General features: G+C 43.2%; 1 protein-coding gene across 13 annotated transcripts in view; it reads right to left on the bottom strand.

Annotated features, from left to right (window-relative positions):
• LOC133380132 (teneurin-2) overlaps window positions 1–25,411 on the bottom strand; it is a 995,941-nt gene that overhangs the window by 80,975 nt on the left and 889,555 nt on the right. For all 13 annotated transcript variants that reach the window (XM_061616787.1, XM_061616792.1, XM_061616791.1 and 10 more), the window contains 3 exons: window positions 19,120–19,239; window positions 16,104–16,365; window positions 14,640–14,907 (listed from right to left, as the gene is read on the bottom strand). In XM_061616787.1, the coding sequence (XP_061472771.1) occupies window positions 14,640–14,907; window positions 16,104–16,365; window positions 19,120–19,239 (650 nt within the window). The remainder of the gene's footprint in view (window positions 1–14,639; window positions 14,908–16,103; window positions 16,366–19,119; window positions 19,240–25,411) is intronic.

Here is a 25,411-nt window from a genome sequence, read left to right as displayed (position 1 = left end):
CACTGGCTGCCCATTTGCTACCGGGCCAAGTTCAAGGTTCTAGTTTTGGTGTACAAAGCCCTATACAGCTTGGGACCAGGATACCTGAAAGACCGTCTTACCCCTTATATACCCAGTTGATCACTGTGCTCTGCAGGTGAGGGTCTCCTGCAGATACCATCTTATCAGGAGGTTTGTTCTGCACAATATAGGAAATGGACCTTTAGTGTGGCGGCACCTACGCTGTGGAATTCCCTCCCCTTGAATATTTGGCAGGCGCCATCTCTGCTATCTTTTTGGTGCCTTTTGAAGACTTTCCTCCTTCAACAAGCCTTTTGAGGCCTATTGCAGTCTGCGTCTGTGTTAGAATTGCTTGTTAATATGTTTTTTAATAATGTTTTTAAGCCTTTTTTAAAAGATTTTTAAAAGCTTTTTTTTAAAAATGTTTTTAATGTTGTTTTGTTTTGCTGTATTTTAAGGTCTGTTTTTATGATGTTTTAAAGTATTTTTAACGCTTCTGTTTGCCACCCTGGGCTCCTTCTGGGAGGAAGGGTGGGATATAAATCAAATAATAAATAAATATCTCCTTAGAATAGTATGTGGTTATGAAAAAAAATGCAAGAGTGTTAATTCATTAACTGATGCACTAAATATACATTAGCCAGATAACTGCAGAAGAGGAGTGTTATGATGTGGATGCCTTTGGAGAATATAAATGGCAAGTGATCACTCTTGCCAGATTGGCTTTATCTCTGTTCCATATTTAATATTCACTAATAGGCAAAACACCCTTGCTGTTTAAGAACATATCTATAGCTCACAGATATTTCTATCAAACTTTAGAAAGCAGGGAAATTGGACAGCCTATAGTGAAGGGAAGCAGGACACTTGACCACCTCTCTGAGATATTGTACTGTCCTATAAATCTGTAAAAAGGCAAAAACAATTTGGATTGGTGTTTCACAGTCCAATCCACATCCTGTATAGCTTGGAAGAATTTGCTAACATGTGCCTCTGACCATATGGTGAGTGATGGCAACACCTTCAATCAGGATTTTATCTCCAAAAATGGAGAATTACATTTTTGTATGTTTGTTGGTGTTCTTCTTACTTTGCTTCTTTCCTGTGTTACTACTGTTTCCACAGAGAATCTAACTCAGAAAATTATTATTTCTCTCATTATTCATCCCAGAAATCTGTGTCAGATTTATTTTTATTAATTTCAAAGCCCTTTTATTGGTCAATGTCATATGATGGTGAAGACAGCCTTTGGTGTTTCAAATTGGAGGTTATGCTCTATTTCTATTTTGGGTGCATTAACAGTTGAATCAGAAACTGCAGTTTGATGTAAAATCAGACGGATTACAATATGTTTCTACTTAAGCAATGAATCTAGCTGTTGGAAAAAACAAACTTGGACTGCCCAAGATGCATGTGTTCAGCCTGCTATGCTTAAACGACTCCACTTAAGGAAGGGTGGGCATGGTAAATTAAAAACATCTAGCACACCTAGAAATGTATTAGAATACATTTTACCTCCCATTGTTTTATCTTGTGCAAACTGAGATATTCCTCATGTCTATTGGAGAATAGTCAGTGCCATCATTCTACAATTGTTTTTGGAGTTTTTTGTGTGTGTAAATTATGCAAAGTGTTGCTGTACTTCACGTATTCACAGAAACAGAAGCAAAAGAAAATGATTTACTATAGTAAACTTCACTAAAATTGCAAACTAAATGAGACATATTTAAAGTGACTATCTGAACAATATCAATTGTCTGAATATTGCCACCGCTCATCATATGCTCAGAGGCACATGTTACCAAATTCTTCAAAGCTACACAGGAGGGAGGTTTGGAGTGGGCAGGGGAAGAGGAAGAAGAAAGAGGGTAGGGAGGAAGAAGGGAGGAGGGGAGAAGAGAAGGGAAGGAGGGGAGGAGGGAGGGGAAGGGGAAGGAGACAGAGGGAAGAGAGGAAAGGAGGAGAGAGAGCAGGAGGGGAAAGGCAGGTCTGATCATTTGCTTGCTTATTCAATAGGATTTACTCCCATGCAATCAGGATAGGTAAAACTGACTATGGGGGAACAGGAGAAAAGGGTTGGGAGAGGGAAGGAGTAAGGGAGAAGAGAAGGGAGGGGGGAGGAGATTGGAATGAGAGGGGGAGGGGTGGGAGTAGAGAACGAAGGGGGAGGAAAGGGGCAAGAGGGAGGGGAGAGGAGGGAGGAGGAGAGGAGGGCAGGTTTGGTCATTTGCATGTGTTTTGAGTTCAGTGGGATTTACTCCTATACAATCATGCTTAAAAAAGGTAAAGGTGTCCCCACACTTATAGTGCAAGTCGTTTCCGACTCTTAGGGTGATGTCTTGCGACGTTTACAAGGCAGACCATATATATGGGGTGGGATTGCCAGTTCCTTCCCCGACAATCATGCTTAGGATATCTGAAACTGACCTGGGGGACAGGCAGGGAGGGGAGGAGGGGTGAGGGAGGGAGGGAGAGGAGATTGGGTGGGTGAGCACTGGGAAGAGGGAAAGCCCCTTTCCTTTCCAAAAGGAAAACATTGTGAACAGTATCATTGTTTTTCAGGGTTTCCCCCATCTTTTTATTCCACTTGTAGTCTCCCACCAAAGTTTAAACCAAAGCTGTGTCTGGCCACATCCACACCAGACCTTTACTCCACTTTAAATAGTCATGGCATCCCACAAAGAATGCTGGGAAGTGTAGTTTGTGAAGGGTGCTGAGAGTTGCTAGGAGAGGTCCTATTCCCCTCACAGAGCTACAATCCCCAGAAGAGGGGCTGACTGTTAAACCACTCTGGCCACTGGAGCTCTGTTAGGTGAATAGGAATCTCCTAACAACTCTCACAAAGTACACTTCCCAAGATTCTTTGGGGAAAGCCATGACTGTCTAAAGTAGAATAAAAGTCTGGTGTGGATGTGGCCAGGGACAGCTTTGGTTTAAATTTGGGTGGGAGACTACAAGTGTGTTTTGTGTATCACCATGAAAACGCAGAGGGTTGTTAAGCAAGATTTTCTAAGTTCAGGACTATATGTTAGTAAGCTTTTGTTTTGAAATGAGCCTATGGGAAGCAGCAGAATGGCATAGGGGGTATTTCCTATTTAACAATGTGGAATGCAAAAACTCCATGCTGGCCACAGTACACAGCCACTCTTGGGGCTGTATAATGAATCCATGTATTGCTTACTGTAATGGTTATGGATTCTGAAGAAGCCTTCACCCATTACATGGTACCAAAAGGGTTTACCACTACACTTCCTCTTAGAAAAAAGCTGTAGGCAATGCCAACTCCCTGGCACAAGTACCAGCAGGATATGCCTTTTGGTAAACATACTGCATCATCACCATGATTTATTAGATGTATTAATTGCTTAATACCCGAAGGTCTCCAAGCAATTTACACAATGTTAAAACAAAGAAATATAAAACACTATAAAAACATAACAATAAACAACAACAAAACAATAGCAGTAGCACCCCTATGTACCCACAGGAAGGTTTGGCAGCATATTTTACATTTTTAGTGTGTACATAAAATGTTTTTGAGTATTTATTAAAATATGCAGTTCCTTAACAATGTTTTTCACCAGAAAGCCAGTGTGTTGTAGTGTAGAAGTAGGACTACAGAAAGCTGGATGCAATGTTGCGTTCAGCTATGAAGCTCAATTGTAGCCTAATGAAGTTCACTAGGCTCTCTTAAGCTTCATCTAGGTCACTGTATCGTAATGGGGAAACCTTCTACACTTCCCTGACTTAGAAGAGGTCTTAGAAGATACAAATATGAGAAATGAAGAAATAAGCAAAGTATTGTCCAGGAACACACAAAGGGAGCGTATTATACTAATTATGCCACTGGCTTCCAGATATTTTCCAGACCCCATTTAAGGTACTGGTTAACTTTTGACCCATAAGATCTTGGTTCCACCAGGAGCAGCCAGTAGGGCAGCACAGTGGAGCTGACCTCCCAACAGTGACATTGTTACTGCTTACCAGGATCAGACAGGGACTGGGCAGGGCAGGTTGGGACAGCTTGGCTGCACCATGAAGAGCATTGGATTGGCTCTGCCAGTGCACCTGAGACACCCTAACTTCACTGCTGCCCTGCCCCACCCCAGTAAGTGGCAGCAATGTTGCTGTTGGGTGGCTGGCTCTGCAGCGGTGCCCAGCTACCCCTAGACTCCATGTACTTCAGGAATCATGTCGTTTCACTTTATCCTCTTTCTCTAGAATTAAGATCTAGTGATGAAGTGAGATTGTGCTTTTGTAGTGCCTGTCCTACGGGACTGTTTGCTGAAGGAAACCCACACACTCCAATACTCCTGTATAACAGTGGCAGTACCTTTTTTTGGTATTCTGTCAAGCCTTCTAAGCTGAAGATTTTTGACTGTTTTTTTAAAATACACTCTCCTGTTTGTTTTATGCATTTTGTTGTTATTTTATTTGCTGATATTTTTGTAATTTTATTGTACACTGCTTTAGGAACTGCCAAGTTGAGAAGCAGCCTATACATTGAAAAAATAAATTAAAAGCCCTCTCTGGCCTGGATCAGACATCACATTAAACTATATGTTTTAATGTGAATGAGCAGCTCTCTAGTGCATGCTGCTCAAAAGTTCCCATGTTGGTCCTCCCCCACTACTATTACTGTGTGGGAATTAAATAAATCAGAGGCCAGTTTTACATACATACAAACTCGCACTCATCATTTGTTTTCCCAAAACAAGCCAAGACTAAAAGCCAAGGTTTATTCTTGGCTTACTGCTCATTGCTTGAGGGAAACAAACCCTGAGCATGGCCTTGCATGTAATGTGAAGCCAGTTTCTATAAGTTTGTTTCCTTCCTGGCACAGCAACAGCAGGAGTCAGGGAGGAGCAGACTTTCGATTCATTCACATTAAACCATAGATGTCTGGTGCAGACCTATATTTGGATTGTTTGTATTCTTTTTCTGTTTTTCCACTTTATGCATTCAACTGGGATGGCGCCATAACAGCCTGGTAGAAGAGTGGCCTAAGTCTTATCTCATTTTTTGATCAGGTAACCTCCCTGGTACACTGTGGGAGTACTGTGGACATAATATATTTTGACTTCAACAAAGCTTTTGAGGAAAGTGCCCCATGATATTCTGATTAGCAAGCTAGCTAAATGTGGGCTGGATGGAACAACTATCAGGTGAATCCACAGCTGGCTCCAGAATCGTACTCAAAGAGTGCTTATCAATGGTTCCTTCTCAAACTGGGGGGAGGTAATGAGTGGAGTACCGCAGGCTTGGTCCTGGGTCCAGTGCTCTTCAACATTTTTATTAATAACTTGGATGAGGAGGTGCAGGGAATGCTTATCAAATTTGCAGATGATACAAAATTGGGAGGGCTAGCTAATACCCTGGAAGACAGAAACAAAGTTCAAAGGGATCTTGATAGGCTGGTGCACTGGGCTAAAAACAACAGAATGAAATTTAACAGGGATAAGTGCAAATTTCTATACCTAGGAAAAAGAAACCAAATGCACAGTTATAAGATGGGGGATACTTGGCTCATCAATATGACATGTGAGAAGGATCTTGGAATTGTCGTTGATCACAAGATGAATATCAGCCAACAATATGATGTGGCTGCAAAAAAGGCAAATGCTATTTTAGGTTGCATTAACAAAAGTTTTGTTTCCAAATCACATGAAGTATTGGTTCCCCTCTATTCGGCACTGGTTAGACCTCATCTTGAGTACTGCATCTAGTTCTGTACACCACACTTTAAGACGGATGCAGACAAAGTAGACCAAGTTCAGAGGAGGGCAACGAGGATGATCAGTGGACTAGAAACAAAGCCCTATGAGGAGAGACAAAGAACTGGGCATGTTTAGCCTTGAGATGAGAAGACTGAGGGGAGATATGATAGTACTGTTCAAGTACTTGAAAGTATAGAAGAGGGCCAGGATCTCTTCTTGGTCGTCCCAGAGTGCAGGACATGGAACAATGGGCTCGAGTTACAGGAAGCCAGATTTCAATGAATATCAGGAAAAACTAACTCATTGTTAGAATGGAACAGCAATGGATCCAATTACCTAGGGAGGTAGTGGGCTCCCCAACACTGGAGACCTTCAAGAAGCAGCTGGACAGCCACCTGTTGGGTATGCTCTAATTTGGATTCCTGCATTGAGCAGGGGATTGGACTCAATGGCCTTATAGGCCCCTTCCAACTCTACAATTCTATGATTCTAAGTCCTTACAGAATACAGTGTGAACTAAGCCTTCTGTGAGAAATGTCAAACAACATACATGATTCTTCCCCCCCAGCCCCGGAAAAAAGCAGGGAAGATCATGTGAATCAGGCCTCCATGCAGTTGGATGCTTGAGAAAATGGAAATTGGTACTTACCGTGGAGTTTGCTGATTATGCTGGGATGCATTCTATGACTAGGATTACTCCTGTCTCCGGACTCAGTAGGTAGGGCTTCCAAATCTTGTGTGTCCTCATTCAGGGTGAGGAGTCATCCCACTCTCCAGAACAACTGACACGGCAGGACAACTCCTCAGCCCCAACCATAAACCCTCCAACAAGAAGGAAAACCTAACCACAAAACTATTTTCAGAGCCAGAAAAAGCATAAAATAGGAAGGACTGAAAAGAACTGAAAATGGCCAATTGGCCCAAACACCCAGACAGCCAAAAAGACAAACTTTCTAAACATCATGTGCAGTATGTAAGGGGGAGGCCACAGCCCTATACCCAAGCCCTCAGTGGAACAAGACACTCCTAAAACACAGCAGAGGAATAGAAAGGGAGGGGCAAATGCATCTCAGCATAATCAGCAAACTCCAATTCATGGTATGTAACAATTTCCATTTTTGCCTGATTGTGCTGGGATGCATTCTATGACTAGGATATACCAGAGCAGTATGCTGTTAGTACCGGGTGTGTCTCCTCTGCTTCCTTAATATGTCCTCGTCACTTTCTGTAACACCTTCCTTCCAAAAGCTGCATCTGAAGATGAAAATTAGTCTATTTTGTAGTGGTTTATAAATGTGTGAGGAGAGGGCCACCTTGCAGATATCAAGAATTGGGAAATTTCCTTTGAATGCAGCTGAAGCTGCTGTGCCCCTGAGAGAATGAGCTGTTACCCCTTTAAAGCATTCCTTGTCCAAGGCCACATATGCCTGCTCAATAGCTCTTCTCAGCCACCTTGAGATGGAAGATGTTGAAACCTTCTGACCCTTGGATGAACCCAAAAAGGCTACGAAGGACCTCAGATTTTCTGAATTCCAGGGTCCTGTCCAAGTAGAAACAAAGGGCACATCTAGCATCCAAATGATGCCCACTGCTCCCTGAAGGATTTGGACAGAACAAAGATAGAACTACCTCCTGACACCTGTGGGAAACAGAATTCATTTTTGGCATGAAAGCAGGGCTGGTCTCAACACTATCTTGTCACAGTGGAAGATGTACAACTGGAAAGATGAGGAAAGAGCTCCCAACTCTGATACCCGCCAGGCAGAGATGATAGACACCAAGAAGCAGTTTTAAAAGTTAGCAATTGTAGAGAGTAGGTAGCCATGGGTTCAAATGGGGACCCAGATAAGGCCATCGGTACCCAAGATAAATGCCAAATGGGGAAACCATGCACCCGGGGAAAGTCAGCAGTACTCTCCTGATGACCTCCTGTACAACAGGTGAGATGAAATGGTCTCAGCTCCAGAGGAAGAAAAAACTCTAAAGAGACTTGTTGCTTAATGATGTTGGAACTAAGACCTTTTTTATACCAACCTGAAGGAACTTGAGAACTATGTGGATGTCACCTGAAGCTGAATTGGCCCCATTCTTTGAACACCAGGTGAGAAAGGCCTTTTATTTGATGTTATAAATTCTGTTAGTGGATGCCCTTCTCGGTAGCACCACCCTATCAACCCCTTGCCTAGTCAACCAGATCCACTCAGTCTCCAGGCAGTCAAGCGGAACAGATCTGGTTGAAGGTGAACCAGAGGACCCTGTAGCAAAAGGTCCCTGCACGGCGGGAACTTCCAAGTTTCCTGCACTGAGAGATTCAGAAGGTCCAGGAACCAGAGTCTCCATGGCCAAAATGGGGCTATCAAGATCACCTGAGCCCCAGGGGATCGGATTCTCTGGATTGTGCACTGAAGGAGTCTGAAGGGCAGAAAAGCATGCAGAAGCTGAGAGGGCCAGACCATCTCCAGGGCATCTGCCGCCCAGGCCGAGGGACAACTCCTGCAGGATATGAAAACTAGAACCTGTGCATTCTCTGCTGAGGCAAACAGATCCATCTTGGGCCGACCCATCCACCTCACCATCTGTGCAAAAATCTCCAGATTCAGCTGCCACTCTGCCTCGGCCATGTAAAGGCTGAGCCAGTCCACTAGGTTCTTCTCAGCTCAGCAAAACTATCTGAATGTCTCTGTCATGAACCTGTAATGGTCATGAGTTATTAAAAATCTGATGACAACATTTTGGCTCCAGTAAGGGACTCTGGGAGATGGTTACAGTTAGAAAAGACAAGCCTTTGCCAATTTGTAAAGTTAAGTTTCATTTTCCAGCTGAAGACGGTTAGAAGAAGCCTTAACAAGCTGCACCTGTTTATCTTTGCTGATTAGCAAGTGCCTGGCACCCAAGGTCATCCTTGGCCTATGCAGTTGGAAAACACCGTTGGGAGGGGGGCCTGAAGGCGCGAAAATGTGAGAAACGTCGAGAAGAAAGTTACATCAGGCAATTCCTGATTGGTCAATTAATCTTGGACCGTTAGGATCCTTTTCCCTTAAGTATAGGGCTAGGGACCCATAGCCTTTGTTCTCTGTTCTCTGCCTATGCTGACTGGCACCAGAGTTCCAAACCTTTTCTGCCTTATGGTTCCTGGGGTTGCTTATGGGAAGGCAACCTATGTCTGGTTCCATTGCTTTATGTTGAACATCCATCTCTCTTAGGAGAGGTGCCACGCAACCAACTACCTCGTGTGTAAGTAGTTAGGTGAGTTAGTTTATTATTTTCTTGTTGTGTGTATGAATTCTCTTGTAAGAACCTAAACCCCTGTTGGGTGAATGGTCTTAAAGGATTACTTGCTGCTATATGATATGTGCACTTATATATTTTAATAAAGCTACTTCTATTTAACCTGGTGTGTTCATTTGAGAGAAGGGGTGGTTCTGAATTCAGTGTTTTGACCCAATCTCAGTCACTCACTACCAAAGAGGGCTAAGAAGTTAAAAGCTTGGATTTTAAGTGTTAAACCAGAGGTGCCTGGCAAGGAGTGTAACTGTGACTCTTGCCTTTTAGGACCTTGGTTTTATATACCTTCTGGGCTCAGAGATCCCCTGGCTCTGAGAGGACCAGTATACAGGGGTGGTGGCAGCCTACCTTCTACCTTGCAGGGTTGTTGTGAGCGTACACAGCCTTGGCAAGGGTGAAGTAATAGCTTTTTGGTTCCAGTCTCATTTCCCTAAGGGTGGGGGTCTGAGCCTGATGCATGATCCCGGGACCTTGAGGGTCGGGCGGGCATGACAGTCTCCACCGTCAATGCCTGGGACTGAGTGCCCCCCTGATTGTTGATATACACTTTCCCCAAAGTGTTGTCGGTGCATAATAACAAGTGGGTTCCCCTGAGCTGCGCCTCAAACTCCTGCAGGTCCAATCTGATAGCTCTTAGCTCCAACAAATTGATGCTCAATTGAGCTTCCGCCTGACACCAAGAGCCCTGGACTGTCTGATCTCCCAGATGCCCCCCCCCCCAGCATGAGAGACTGGCATCTGTTGTGAGTATAGTTCTCAGCGGCTCCCCAAGATCCCTTCCCAATTCCAGCCTGTGAGGGGCCATCTACCATTGTAGCCCCTGATGCACTGCATCAGGAACCACCAACTTCCTTGACCTCCTCTGGGCAATGCCATCAAGGTAGGGATGCAGCAACTGAAGGAGGGGCCTGGAGTTGAACCTGTACCAACAGATGACATCGAAAACAGAGACCATCAGACCCTGAAGTTGTGCCAGGACCAAAAGGTCTACCCTCCTGGCAGACCTCACCCTCAACAGTGTCTGCCAAAGTTTAATGACCCATTCCTGCATCAGAAATATCTTGAACTGAGTGGTGTCTAGGACCACTCCCAGATGGCTGATAGACTGTACTGTGACAAGGGAGCTCTTTACAATATTGTCTACCCACTCCAGCCTCTTAGACATGACAGAGTGTTGTGTATTGCTTATGTAGATGTCTCCTGCTCCGGTGCTCTCAGCAGTATGTCATCGAGATATGGGTGCATACACACCCCCTGAATGCATAGAAACGCCTTCACCACCAGCAGCACCTTGGTGAAGACCCTCAGTGCTGAGGATAGGCCAAAGAGCAGCACCTGGTACTGGAAGTGCTGGTTGGCATCACAAAACCTCAGGAAGCACTGGTGAGCAGGACAAATGGGGATGTGAAGGTAAGGCTCCGAGAGATCTATCGAGGTCACCCAGTCTCCTTTTCTTAGTAATGCAATGATGGATCTGAGGGTCTTCATCTTGAAGCATTTTCTGGAGACCCACTTGTTTAGCCATTTTAGATCCAATCTGGCCCAGACATCACAATTTTTCTTGGGCATGATGAAAAAAATTGAATAGACCGCAGATTTCTTCTGTGAGGTAGAAATCGGCTTTATTGCTTCTATCTCAAGGAGATGCTTGGCTGGAAAGCATCTGGAAAGCCTGATGATTGAGTGGGCATCTGGAATTCAGGGTGGGGATGAATACATTCCAAGGAAGTTGATCAAAATCGATGAAATAACTCTTGGACACTGTTTCCTTTACCCACCTGCAGGATGTAATCTTCTCCCACAGGTTGGCAAAAGACAGAAACCAGGCCCACACCTTCAGGGGATCTGTGGGGGCATGATTGTCAAGAGTTTCCTTTCTTTGCCCCCTTTGGGAAATGGGAGAAACCCAACTGAGTAGGGTTCTGCTGGAACCCACGGCCGCCACCTCTCTCTTGTCTACACCACCTGGATCTGACAGTGGAGAAACCATGGCTTCTTTGGATGGGACAAAAGGAACAAAAAGGCTTATGTTGATGAGGGGTTTTCTTATGCCCATCTCCAGGGGCCTGAAGAAGAGCCTTTTTGTTATCCTTGGTTTCTACAAGGTAGCCTCCAACTTTTCTCCAAATAGTTGATCTCCCACAAATGGCAGATTGAAGAACTTCTTTTGAGAGAAGGAGTCAACTGCCCACTGGCTGAGCCAAATGTTGTCCCATGCTACCCCTGCGGCCATCATGGACCTAGCACCAAACTGAAAAGAGTCCAGGGAGGCATCAATAGCTAGTGCCAAGACATGGAAAATTTTCTTGAGGCCATCCTTGACCAACTGGGGAGTGTCGTCCTTATGCAACAGTTCCTCTGCTCAAAGGTAGGCCACCCGTGAAAAGAAGGAGGATGTGGCCGCAGCCTTGAATACTATTGTATCAGATTTGAAGCTGTGGCACAAGGCACCCTCCACCCTCTTATCATAGGGGTCCTTAGGGCCACTTTCCCCTTCTGTAGCCAGAATTGAGGGAGCAGCTATGGCCACCACTGGGGAATCCACCACCAGGAAGCGCAATTGCTGCATGACAGGCAAAAGGAAGGTGTATAGCTTTTTGACAAACTTGGAGACAGTCTTGGACCTGTTCAGTTGTGACCACACTGCCTCCCACATTTTATCAAATTCCTCATGCAAGGGAATGATGGCAGGTTTTGCTTCAGTAGAAGGGAAGGTCTTTTTAGCTCAAGAGGCCTCTGGGAGTGGGCGGAGGTGTCCTCTGAACTGCTGTTCTCAGGCACCTGGAGAATCCTGTGAGCCTTAATTAAGAGAGAGTGGAATAACTCGGGGGAAAACCTCCAGTTCTGTCTAAACAGAACCTCCATCTCTTCCTCAGATAACTCAGCCTCCCCTTCTCCAGTTTTGGCCAAGTTGGACAAATCAGGGATGGCAGATACAATAGCATTGACCTCCATGGAGGATGTACCTGCCACAGAGGAGGGATCTGCAACAGGTTTTTTGGGGGGGGTGAGAGAGAACTGACCCCTTGTTAACAGCCACAGAAACCTGGGAAGCCCTGGCTGTGTCACTAGTACCCAGCTGAAAGTCTGTCTGCAAGGCAGTTGGACTGTGTGTCGCTGCCAAAAGAGGTTTTCCCCTCCCCTCTCCCGGTCCTTTTGGCTGCCAGTGCACTATGAGAGCGCCTAAATCAAATGTGGTCAGAGATGGGAGAAAATCCTGAAGAGCTGGAAGAACTATGAGATCCATGGGATCTCACCCACCCACCCATGGTGCCTGAAAGACTGCTTGCACTTTTTCTTGGACTTAAAACACCTGGTCTTGCCACTGAAACTATCATCAGTGTAATTTTGTATCCATGACAGAAACTTGGGGAACTCTCCTGCAGTTTGAAATGGAAGGGAGCCCCTGGGAGAAGAGGACTCAGCAGTCGTCCCCACCCCTGGCTCCAGGGAGGATGGTAACTTATGAATGGAATCTCTGGCTGCCCTTGAGGAACCAGAAGCCACAGAGTCAGAGAGGTCATTCCCTTGACACTGGCCAAAATCAGAGGAGAAGCCACTCCTATGCCCACTATATGTGCTTACGTGCAAGTAAGTGAGGATAATCACAGCCAAATGAAGGCGGTATTACACAACCCCCCCTCGAAATGGCATTCGTGTGCTGACCCAGAAAAATGTAGGAAAACTCCACTGTGTGTGCCCTTTATTGTGCTGAGGAGAAACGTCTCAGAACAGCGGCCTTCTGCCAAACCAGAAAGCATGGGAAAGCCGCCCTGCACCAACAGTGCCCCAGAAAAGCAGCACCCCTGGTTGTGCATTATAATGGGACTGGTAGACTGCTGTGCAGGATTCCCACTCTGAAGTACTGACCCCCAAACAACTGGCTTCCTTCAGCAATGCTGTCTCCCTTGCCTCACCGCTCAAATCTTATACAGGCAGAAAAACCGCTCCACAAATAACACTACAACCAAAAGGGAGCAGGCAGGGAGAGACAGGGCACCTGACCCTGACACGGAGCTGAGCACAGCAAAGGGGTCAGGGATCACAAGTGCCCTGGGGCCAACTCCAAGTCGTCTAGGTGGGAATATTAAAGTGTGCGGTCTCACAGGTCGACTGGAAAGTGAGACCACTGCCTTAGCCTGAAGAGAAAAAGCAGTCTGGCTCCAGGGAGCCAACAAAACAACATGTTCACAACAAGAACATCTTCCCCCAATCAAAATACATCAAAAATACTACTGAGGAAGAAAAGAAGGGGAGAGGAAGGGTTTTTTTTGTTTTGTTTTTTATGGAGAAAAAGTACAGGAGTAAAAATACCAATACACGACACAAAACAGAACCTGTCGAAAAAGGCACACTCACTCTGAAAAGGAAGGGATGTCTGGGAAGAACTGAAAGCCCTGACAAACAGCCTAAGGCAGGGAAATGTTCTGGAGAGTGGGATGACTCCTCCCCCTGGATGAGGACACAAGATTTGGAAGCCCTGCCTACTGAGTCCAGAGGAAGGAGTAATCCTAGTCACAGAATGCATCCCAACATAATCAGGCATACTTGATCACACTACAGCCTATTTGAGTGGTAGAGGTGAGGAACCCATGTTACAGCACTGCTCCAGGTTAAATGAAGAGCCCTGTTCATAATGTTTTGAAGAAAGTAAAGCAGTAGTCTTTTATTTAAAACATATGGGTCTATTGCTCTGTGGGGTTCACTGAATATGTAGCTTCGAGCATGGTTGGTGAGCTGCTCTGTTGTTCTGCCTGTTCCTAACTTGCTGAAAACATGGCTTGGAAAGGAAGTAGCTATGAAGGAGACCTCTAAGAATCTAATGAATCACTACATTTATTCTTGCTTTCCATTTGTTATGGTGACAATATACTCTGAACCACCCTTCTCCAAGGACCTGCTACACTTATACCAGTTACAGGCCTCAGCTTCTGATATTTATATGTTTTAGAAAACGTTTAGAAAACTTTTCATGTTATCTCTTGCTAGAAATAATCTCTGATTAGACATTAATCTCACAGAAATACATAGCTCAGAAAATGCTGTTCTGATTCTCTATTAATAGTAAGATCACACTTTCAAAATCGATTTTTCAAGTGGCCCATTTAAAATATTGCATTCCCCCAGTGTCCTTTCTTTATGCAAAAGTAAATAAATATTTTTGGAGCACTGTCAGTATCTCTTGGACTGGAATGGAATGGAGGGAGAGAAGAATTGTGTTTGATCTGCTGGGTGTTTCCAGATGGGTGTTTATGGTGGGTTCAGTACTCTTCATGCATGCATGTTGTTCTTCTGCAGTATTCATATGATGCCATTGTCAAAATGTCAGTGGTGTTAATTCCACTCCCCCCGTTAATCCAGATTTAACCTTTCTAGGGGAGATATGATAAATGAATCAATTTGCAATATCTCAACAACCCATTCACAATATTAAGCCCGTGTCTAGAAGCACCCCCTGTATCCCAGAGTTAATATTCATGTAACTGAATGCAGGGTGCTACTTGTCACTAGAGAACTGGGAAAATTGTATTTGCTGTGAAATGTCTGAAGTCATTTTTAGTGTTTACACTTACTGGAGAATTTTACTCAATATCTGCTGCTGTTAGTCAGCTGTAAAATTTGAATCTGATGGCTTACCTACAGCATCTGAGAGCCCATAAACCTTCTGGCCATAGGCATCCACTTTATCCCAAATAAAAGTGTATGCCAAGTTGGGAGATGCTTGAAATGACTTTTGAAAAAGATGTCCTTCCACTGCTACCATCAGATGAACTTTAATTAAGTTCAGAGGCACAAGAGATTGTGTCATGGTGATCTTAAGCAAAGATTTGTATCCAGCAGTACGGGAACTCAGATAGCAGAGTTTTATGTTGGATCCTGGAACGTCAATTTCTTCATGAAGAACCTGAGTGAGAACACAGAGTCTTCATTAAACATGCACTGTAGAGAAGATATTTTTTAAAAATACTTTTTGCTGCTGGGAACTTTTTATCTGGCCTTCCTACAGTGGCACAATTAAGGGAATGATTTCTGGACTGTTATAGTTTCTTTTAAAAACTACAATGTTAGCAGAAGTGTAAATAAAAACCACAGATTGTATTGCTAGTTATATTCAAGAGGGCCACAAGAGGCTATATGAACCTGCATCTTCCTCTGACAATTAGCATAAAACAAGAAGGATGCCCAAAGAGAAAAACCAGCATAATAATAGCAATGAAGATGATTAAAGGGCCCCTTATTACTTATGTATCCTTGTTCAGAGGGAGAAAAATCAGTTTTTTAGTTGTGCACATGATTGTGGCAAGGGTTTTAAACACAGAGTTTTGCTATCATTATGTCTGGTTTGGCTTGCACTTGGATCTATGATATACTAAGAGGAAGCTGAAGGTATTCAGAAAAAAAGGCCTACACAGAAGTATAAGACAAGCTTAGCTTGTCAGGTTATTTCTGACCATTAATTTTTATACTTATGTCTAGTAGAAGTAAGTGCAGAATTAGGTACTCAGTGCTGGAGATGCATGATTTGTCAGCAAGGATAGACATACGTCTGATGCATCTATCTTGTTTACCTACTACAAGCATTTCACAAGATACACATTTAATACTCATGCCTGACTTTATTGATGTGATTGAGACTTAGGTCTCCAGCAGTATTGTACCCAATTCTGTACATAAATGCAATTTCAGAAATGTGGATGAAAAATATATAGGCAAGTATTTAACTTTTTCAAGTTCAAACACAAAAAAGATATTAAAGTTTTTTCACCTGATTTACATGTTATACAGCAGCACCATTTACTGCATTTATATTAGGATTTGATGAATACATCAAATGTGAAGGGCTGAGTGTCTCCAAACACATCAGACACACATGCCACAGGCTGGGATTCCTGGCTTGTGCCTATGTATTTCTAATATTTGGATATGTGTGTTCCCCCTTCATACATTAGGTGTTGTTACATGAAACATTAGTATAAATGTGGCAAACATACTTGCTACCAAAATATATTAATTGACCCAGTTTGACGGACTAACATAGGGCACTAAGAAAATAGAGTAACCAACTGCTTGTGGTGTCATTTTTACATGCATAGTTGATACCTGAGTCTCTGGAACAATGGAGTTTTGGCCAGGAGCATCACTGAAGAATGTGGAGAGTGGAGATGAAATTATAACAGGATCAGGCCGGATAAAACCACTTAAATCACAGCTGGGAATGGAGTTCTCTTCAGTCTTCATTGCAAGTGTATCCATGGCATAGAAGCTGTTCCACGGTAGCCATACAGTTCTCTCTTGGCTCATGAATGGGGCTCGCTCAAAGTGCAGAGTTAAAGATGCTCCTCCATTTGCAATCAAGTCAAATCTAGAAAAATGTGAAGCCCACATGAGGAAAAAATCTGGAGTGATGCAAGAGAATAGGTCAGCCATCACCAACCTGGTGCCTTAGTGATGTTTTAGACTACAACTTGCATAATCCCTTACTATTGACCATGCTGGCTTGGATTGGTAAGGGTTGAAGTCCCAAACATCTGGATGCCACCAGATTGGGAAAGGCTGGAATAGGCAATGGAATGTAGGATTGTACTGAATAAACAGAACTAGACCTGTTGGAGGCAACCTCTGACTTCAAATAACACTTAGGTTATATTCGAATCAACAAAAATTGACTCCTTGGTTGAATGCCATATGAACCACCAACCCACACAATTTGTACAAGGTGGGGCAGTGGCATAATGGATTCACAACTGTTCTATGCATTCTCTACTGCAAAAAGGGACTGTTGGTGGTGTAACTACAGTGCTGTACAGACATGGCTTCAGAAGTGTGAAGGATGCAGCTGAACCTTTGAACAACAAGGGAGCTAAAAGTGTACTAAAGGGTGGTAAAAACAAAAAGAGATCGTGAGGATCTGCAAAAGGACATTACCATGGCAACTGTGGTACAATGTAAGCAAATGTAAACTGATTTACACTGGGGCAAAAATCCCAACTTCAGATACACCCTTATAGGTCTGAGCTGGTGGTGACTGACCAGGAAAGTCATCTTGGGGTCATGGTGGCTAGCTAGATTAAAATGGTGATCTAGTCTGTAACTCCTATGAAAAAGGTGAACTGCGTATTAGGGATCATTATGAAAGGGAATGAAGATTAAACTGCCAATATCAGAACACCTGTATTCAAATTATACAAATGTATGGTGTGACCACACTAGGAATACTGTGTACAGTTCTGGTTGCTTCACTGCAAAAAGGATATTGCACAGCAGGAAATGGTGCACAAAAGTGCAACCAAAATTATGAAGGGGCTAGAACAAATCCCCTATGAAGAAAGGTTGCAACATTTGGGAATATTTAATTTAGAAAAAAAGGGGAGTAAGGGGGCAATGATATATAATTATACATAAGATTATGCATGTGCGAGGAAAGTGAAAGGAGATATGCTTCTCCATCTCTCATAATGCTAGAACATAGGGTTATCCAATGAAGCTAAATGTTAGGGGATTTAGGATAGACAAAAGGAGGCATTTCTTCACACATTGCATTGTGAAACTATGGAACTGTAGTGATAGCTACCAACTTTGATGGCTTTTAAAAGGGACTAGACAAATTCAAGGAACATAAGGCTAATTATCAATGGCTACTAGTCATGATGGCTATATTGCTTCCATTGTCAAAGGCAGTATGTCTCAGAGAACCAGTTGCTAGGAATCACAAGTAGGGCAGTGCTATTGTGCTCATGTTTTGGTTGTGGACTTCCTAAGAGCATCTGGTTGGCTAAAATATAGTGTATATTTTCTCCACAGCCATTTCATTCAAGAACCAATGCTGCATGCCAACTCGGGTTAGTATAAGTAGATCTAAAAAACAAGGAGTGGACACCTCTAGTTTCCAATTATTTGTGTTCCTTCCTTCAAAAACTAAAGAATCTGTTAATGATATGGGTCTAAACCATCTTTTTAATTCTGAGTTCATGCTTTGGGTCTGAGACTTGTAGCCTGCCCTATGAATGTTTCTTTCCTCCCAAATACTTGTTTCCTAGATTCAGGGACGGTTGCTAATACAAACTTTGAGATCTTCCACTGTGAACATGGAGCTACTGTTAAACGTTCTTGAAAACCAATTCAAATGTGTTCTTGAAATATGATAAAGCACAGTATGGTGAGTAGCTTTCACCATGGAGCTCCTATGAATAACACTTGAAAAACAATGTGAATGCATTCATGAAATATTGTAAAGGGCTGAATGGCAGGTAGCTTTGGGCAAACATAATATTATAAAGTAAAGATATGGATGGAACAATACAATGTATCAAAGCCTGAATCACCATTGTTACTGTGGTATTTGTCCTACAGAAAACCTTGAAAGCTTAGTGCTGTAGCTCTGCAACAGAAACTTGAATTTTGCCCCCAGCCATGGCAGTTTCTGATTAGCTATTCCAATTCAAACTACTGTATATGAGGTCATAGTACTGCAGACAGTCACAATGCCTTTTTCAGGGACATATTTTATTGCCGTATCCAATAAATTAGGTAAAGCATGACACATTGTATTTTTGTTTGAGTTGAAGCTGTGTGCACTTCAAATCAGATGATAAAACAGGAAAACAGGACACACTTCTTCACACAGCAGGAATTGTCTAAGTATATTCAATTAAACTCTTTTGATTATGTTCTGCCCTCAAGAAACTCTGAAGATAGTGGGTTTTCAAAAAGAAAAGGGGCAGATGGGAACTTTTAAGAAAATACACTTTTATAATGAACCCACCGCCTACCATCTGAATGTTATCCCGCCTTGAATTTCAAAATTAAATATTTCTGGTCCCAGCTGGATATTGCTGTAGTCCACACATGTTTTTAGAGATACAGTAGAGTTTCTGTGGGGGAAAAAGCTTGACTGCTAACGCATTATTTTCAGAAGTCATCCCTTTCATATTTACTTTCAGTTAGTATTCAAAGTGTCATGTGAAAAAATTACTTTTTTGTTTTCTTGATAGCTCTTTAGCCCAGTAGGAATTCCATGCATAATACCACACAGCTTCACTAGATAGCACCATCTGTTAATCTGCACAGATATTACATACTAAATAGGGTAAACGCTAAATGAAGCAAGTAGACTTACGTGCCATCTTGGCGAGTGATGGTATAGCCATACTTAGGATACTTGACAAATGACACGTTGACTCCAACGAGTGGAGTTCCATCTGTAGTCACCACTTGGCCTCTTATAAGAGACACAAGACTAGGAAAGAAATGTAGTTAAAATGTAGTTAAATGTCAACTCTGAAAAAATGCTTTGGGGACCAAAAATACTATTTTAGACATGTTTACTCTGGCATAATTGCACATTCATTTTTTACTTAGAGTAATGCTACTTGTCAAAAACTTTATAAACTAAGCAACCCAACATAATGAATATAATTCAAATCTCTACAGGTCCATCCACAGATCTAGATGTGGAAGGGCTACACTGATCTCTTCAGTTTCAGGGAATAGACCAGAAATTGACAGGAATGTATTTAATGATGGATTAAATCACTGAGCTGCTCCTTTGGTCTTAACATTTCCTTGCACAAAAACATGGTATTCTGGGTTTATGGGAAGGTCACAAATTGTTTCATATGTTCATTTGGATATAAATGAATGCATTTAACTTCCATAAGGTCTATTGCACTCATTACTTGATAAGGTATCCCCCTGCAGGATTGGGGGACTCATGATGGCCCACACCTGGAGACTTATGGAATCCAATGGATATCTAAATGCTCTGCAAGATTTTCCAATTGGCATGACTGACATTTCATGGACAGATTAAGATGGTCAGTCCCCGGAGACTAATGGAATTCAGTGGATTCCTGAATGCCCTAGGGGAGTTCCCAGTAGATAGAAAAGGTGACCCTGTTGAAGCCCTTGTCACGCTATGGAACAGTGAGGCGCATCGGGCTGTTGACACGGTTGCCCTGAGCACCCTCACCAGCATTGTGGAACCTGGTTTGCACCTTGGTACACCAGTGAGTTAAGGGCAATGAAACAGGCTGGACGACAGCTAGAGCACAAGTGGTGAAAGACATGCTATGAGGCTGATCAGGAATGAGTAAAACATCAAAACAGTGCCTACTGTGCGGTGGTGAGGGCAGCAAAGAAGGCTCACTTCTCTGCCTTCACCGCATCCTCAAGTAGCCGTCCAGTGGAGCTTTTACATATTGTCAGGGGTCTGTCAAATCCAGGAAATGGAGTTTTAGACCCTTTGGAGCTCCAATTCTCCCCTGCAGGAGTGATGGACAGATTAAGATGGCTCACCAACAGAGACTAATGGAATCCACTGGATTCCTGAATACCCTGGGAGAGTTCCCAATACATAGAGCAGGTGAGCCTGTTGAAGCCCTTGGCACGGTTGCCCCTGAGGCTGGAAGATGGCTAGAGTGCAAGCGACAAAAGACATGCTGTGAGGCTGATCAGGCACAAGTAAAACATCATAACCGTGCCTACTATGCAGTGGTGAGCTCGGCAAATAAAGCCCACTTCTCTGCCTCCATCACATCCTCAAGTAGCCGTCCAGTGGAGCTTTTCCGTATTGTCAGGGGTCTGTCAACTCCAGGAAATGGAGTTTTAGACCCTTCAGAGGCCCACTGTGAATTGTTTGCAACGCACTTTGAGCGTAAAGTTGCTCGCCTCTGTAACAGTCTTGATGCCCCTTCCACATCTGCTGTAGTACCCAATTAGAGGTGTTCAGTGCAACGTCTGCTGCAGCTTCTTGGGAATGGTTTCAGTTGATGCGGCCTGATGAGGTAGACAAGGTTCTTGTGATGATGCGGCCAGCAAAGTGTCCTCTCGCTCCTTGCCCTTCTTGGCTTATTAGAGCTTGCCGAGGGGGTTTGACCGACTGAATCCAGGGTGTGGTCAACACATCATTGCGGGACGGAGTGGTTCCAGCTGCCCTGATAGAGACAGTGATCTGACCGCTCCTGAAAAAGCCCACCCTGGACCCATTGGTCTTTGACAATTACCGACCGGTCGCAAATACCCCTTTCTTAAGGAAGGTGATTGAGAGGGTTGTGGCGCGGCAATTGCAAATACTCTTGGATGAAACAGATTATCTTGACCCATTCCAGTCTGGGTTCAGGTCTGGTTATGGGACTGAATTCACCTTGGTTGCCCTGATGGATGACCTTTATTGGGAAAAGGACTGGGGGAGTACGACCCTGTTACTCTTATTTGATCTCTCAGCGGCTTTTGATACCATTGACCATTGTATCCTTCTGGGCCGACTTGGTGAGATGGGTATTGGAGGCACTGTTTTACAGTGGTTTTGATCATAACTCCAAGGTCATTTTCAGACAATAGCATTGGGTGATTGTATTTTGGCCCCCTGGCAGTTGTGCTGTGGGGTGCTGCTTGTCCCCCATGCTGTTTAACATCTATATGAAGCACTTGGGAGCAGTCATCAGGAGATTTGGGGTGAGGTGTCAGCAGTATGCTGACAATACCTTGCTCTATTTGTCTGTAACATCTGAATTGGGAGAGACTGTGCAAGCCTTGGACTGCTGCCTGGACTCGGTGGTGGGCTGGATGAGAGCCAATAAACTGAGTTTGAATCCTAGTAAGACAGAGGCACTGTGAGTTGGTGGTTCCCGAGTTCAGATAATTGGTCAGTTGTTTACTTTGGATGGGGTCATACTCCCTCTGAAAGAGCAGGTCTGTAGTCTGGGGGGTGCTCCTGGATCCATCTTTGTCGCTAGACACCCAGGTGACCTCCGTGGCTAGGAGTGCCTTTTACCAACTTTGGCTGGTAAGACAGCTGCGGCCATTTCTGGACCAGGATAGCCTGACCACTGTTGTCCACACACTGGTAAACTTTAGGCTGGATTACTGTAATGCGCTCTATCTGGGGCTGCCCTTGAAGTTGGTCTAGAATCTGCAGCTGGTTCAAAATGCGGCAGCAAGACTGCTCATTGGGGTAGGGTATCGCCAACATGTCACCCCACTGCTGAAAGAATGGCACTGGTTGCCCATTTGCTACCGGGCCAAGTTCAAGGTTCTAGTCTTGGTGTGCAAAGCCCTCTACAGCTTGGGACTAGGATATCTGAAAGAACGTCTTATCCCTTATATACCCAGTAGATCACTGCACTCTGCAGGTGAGGGCCTCCTGTAGATACCATTTTATCAGGAGGTCCGTTCCTCATAACATAGGAAATGGACCTTTAGTGTGGTCGCACCTACCCTGTGGAATTCCCTCCCCTTAAATATTAGACAAGCACCAACTCTGTTATCTTTTTGGCGCCTATTGAAGACTTTCCTCTTTCAACAAGCCTTTTAAGTTGAGACCTTATCCCAGTCTGCGTTTGTGTTGGAATTGCTTTTTAATATTTTTTTAAACCTTTTTTTTTAAAGAAAAACCCCAATATATTTTTAAACTTTTTAAAAAGATGTCTTGAAAACTTAAAAAAATGTTTTTAAGGATGTTTTGCTTTAATGTATTTTAATGTCTGTTTTTATGAAGTTTTAAAGTGTTTTTTGGGCTTTTTTTTGCTGCCCTGGGCTCCTACTAGAAGGCAGGGCATGATATAAATCAAATAATAATTAAATAAAATAAATAAAATTTCTACAAAAGCTCTGGCCTTGTTGTGAAGAGTTTTGAACAGGATCCCTCCTAGGTGCCATTTCCCAGGTTGTAGAGCCCAGATTTCTCCCTAGTATACCTAGAACTCCAGGCTAAACCAAGAACAACAACAGATAGAATGCAGGTTGCTAACATCCCACAGTGAATCCAACCAAACACAAGTATGAGCACACCATCATGTCTACAATGTGGCAGTGGTGATGGTGAAGAAGGCTTGCTTCTCCACCATCATTGCACCTTGAGTAGCCATCTAGCATAGTTTTTTCATGTGGTGAAGGGGCTGGTAGGATCTACCCAAATAGAGCAAGCAGTTGTTCCATCAAAAACCTGCTGTGAGAAATTTGCTAGGGTAAAATTACTTGGATTCATTCAGAATTGGATGCCACAGTTAGGTTAAATCATATGAAGATGTCCAGACCACCGGCTGATAAAGTGTTGTTGGATCAGTTTCAATTATTGCAGACAGAGGATGTTGTTGAAAGCCTCTGCTGTTCTTAACTAGTAAGAGCAAGCTAAAGGGGGTCCAGGTGGGTCCAGGGAATGACAAATGTCTCAGTATGGGAAGGAGCATTACTACCATCCTGCTGGAAGCAGTCATCAAGGGATTTGGAAAAAAGTATCATCAATATGCTAATGGCATAAAGCTCTATCTTGCCATTCCATTGGTACGAGGAGAGGCAGCAAAGTCCTGAACCAGTGTCTGGAGGTGGTCATGGCTTTGATGTGGGCCAACACACTGAAATTAAGATCCAGACAATGTGGAAATGCTATGGGTGGGAATTGGCAAAATTATCTGTTCATGATGGGGTTGTACTTTCCTTGAAGGAAAAGGGGGGTTCCTGGAATCATCGTCATCACTCAAGGCCCAGGTGGCCACGGTGGCTAAAAGTGACTATGTCCTGCTTCATTTGGTGCACCTCCTATGGATATTTCTGGATACGGATAGCCTGACCATGGTTATGCTCTGGTAATCTCCAAGCTGGACTATGTATTGTGGTGTACATGCAGCAACTATTGCAAAATTTGTGAGGCCTAAAATGCCTTGTTGGAAATAGTCTGCTTGGATGTGTGTCTATTTCACTCCCTTAGTGAATTAAATATCTATCAGCAACAGACGCCTCCAGTTATGTCCTGTTCCTATCCTAACAGTTAATGTTAATTCAGTTAGGAGCGTATGACAGGAATGACGTTCTTCCAGCGAGACCAAGAGTGAAGTGATCCTAACTGGGTAATATTTAACATACTTAATTCAGTTTCCTGTAAAGCAGTGCATAAAATGATGTCATCATTTCTGATTGGTTGTCACAGTTTTGTACAACCCAAAAATAGAGAACGTCCCATGTCAAAAGGGATTTATTTCAGCCATTCAAAAGCAGAGCTGGGAGATTCTAAGAGAGAGAGAATCCTCCTTATTTGGAACACTGGGTCCAGAAGAAGGGTTCCCCCAGGCGCTTTACCTAATCAGATTGGGTCACAGAGACACCATCAATGATGGTACACTAATCCACTCTAGCCCAAGGCAATTTCCACTCAGTACCACATCCTTTCTCTGTAGATTCAATTTTAACCTATTTCCCACTATTCATTTCACACAGCCTCTTAGTGTTTGCATAATCCATGGGTCTTTTTGACAGCAGACCCCCACCACACACACATTATATCACAAACTGCTTTTGAATCTCTTCTGCGTTTAAAATCCATATGCATGTGTGTCTGGGGTGTTATGTTTGAAAAGCCAAATTCAGGCATAATAATCTAGTCATACAATTCTATGGGTTGTGGTCTTACCCAGAGGAGACCCACTGAATTTATGAGTGCAAGTTAGCCATGTCTATTCCAGTGTCTACATAAGTAGGACTAGCATTTAATGTGACCCTTTGTATATGCTTCCTCTAAAACCAACCATAGTTATATTATATACCTCGCCAACATCAGTGGTCTTTCAAAGTGTTATGACCTCTTTCCCACACTATCCACATGAATTTTGGGGTAGGCATGCTACACCTCAATGATGGAGATATCAGTGACATCTCACTATGCGTGCTTGGGCATAAAGAGTCAGGAAAGAGACAGGAATACTGGGGCTTGCGCCAGAATAAATGCTGAGGTTATCTTGCTCTGTGGGAGCCTCACGGGTGGGAAGATCTTAATATTCATACTCCTTAAGAGTCCTCGTAAGTATTTTCCATTTTCAAAGAGGTTCTTCTACAGTTCCACAGTGTCTCCAGCTACTCAAGTAAGAAACAAACAGTAATTTAAAAGGGCAATGCTTCTACATTTGGGATCTCCTTAAAACAGATGCTACAGCGACAAGGTCATGAATATATTTCAGAGACCTCTGGCCACAAACACACAACTATCAGATGCATCAACTTTTAATTGCAATATATTTTTCTGAAAATCTGTGGTCTATATTTCATATTCCTTGTCTCTCCCCAAGGCCTTGCAGGTCTAACATCAACTATGAGTAGTAAAGACCATTCTAAATAAGGAAAGCCAAATGCGTCATTTTTAGTTTCTCTTCATTTCTCAGTTTTCCACTCTTAAGTTCCATTCTCCACATTTCCATATCAATTTGCATTTTTTTAAAAAAAGCCCTCATGAAAACATCAGGATTTTAGTGCAAATTATCCTAACATACACATTTTGTATGCGAATTTGTCTCATACACATATTTTGCAAAGTTATTTTTCGTAATACAAATGGATTTTGCATGTTATTTTCACTAATATGTAATAATGAATTAACTACCTTCCACACACAAGCCATAAAGTGATGGAGAAGATTTTAATGC

This window comes from Rhineura floridana, chromosome 3 (genome assembly GCF_030035675.1).
Source record: "Rhineura floridana isolate rRhiFlo1 chromosome 3, rRhiFlo1.hap2, whole genome shotgun sequence".
NCBI classification, from domain to species: Eukaryota; Metazoa; Chordata; class Lepidosauria; order Squamata; family Rhineuridae; genus Rhineura; species Rhineura floridana.
This window is presented reverse-complemented; position numbering and strand designations above follow the sequence as displayed.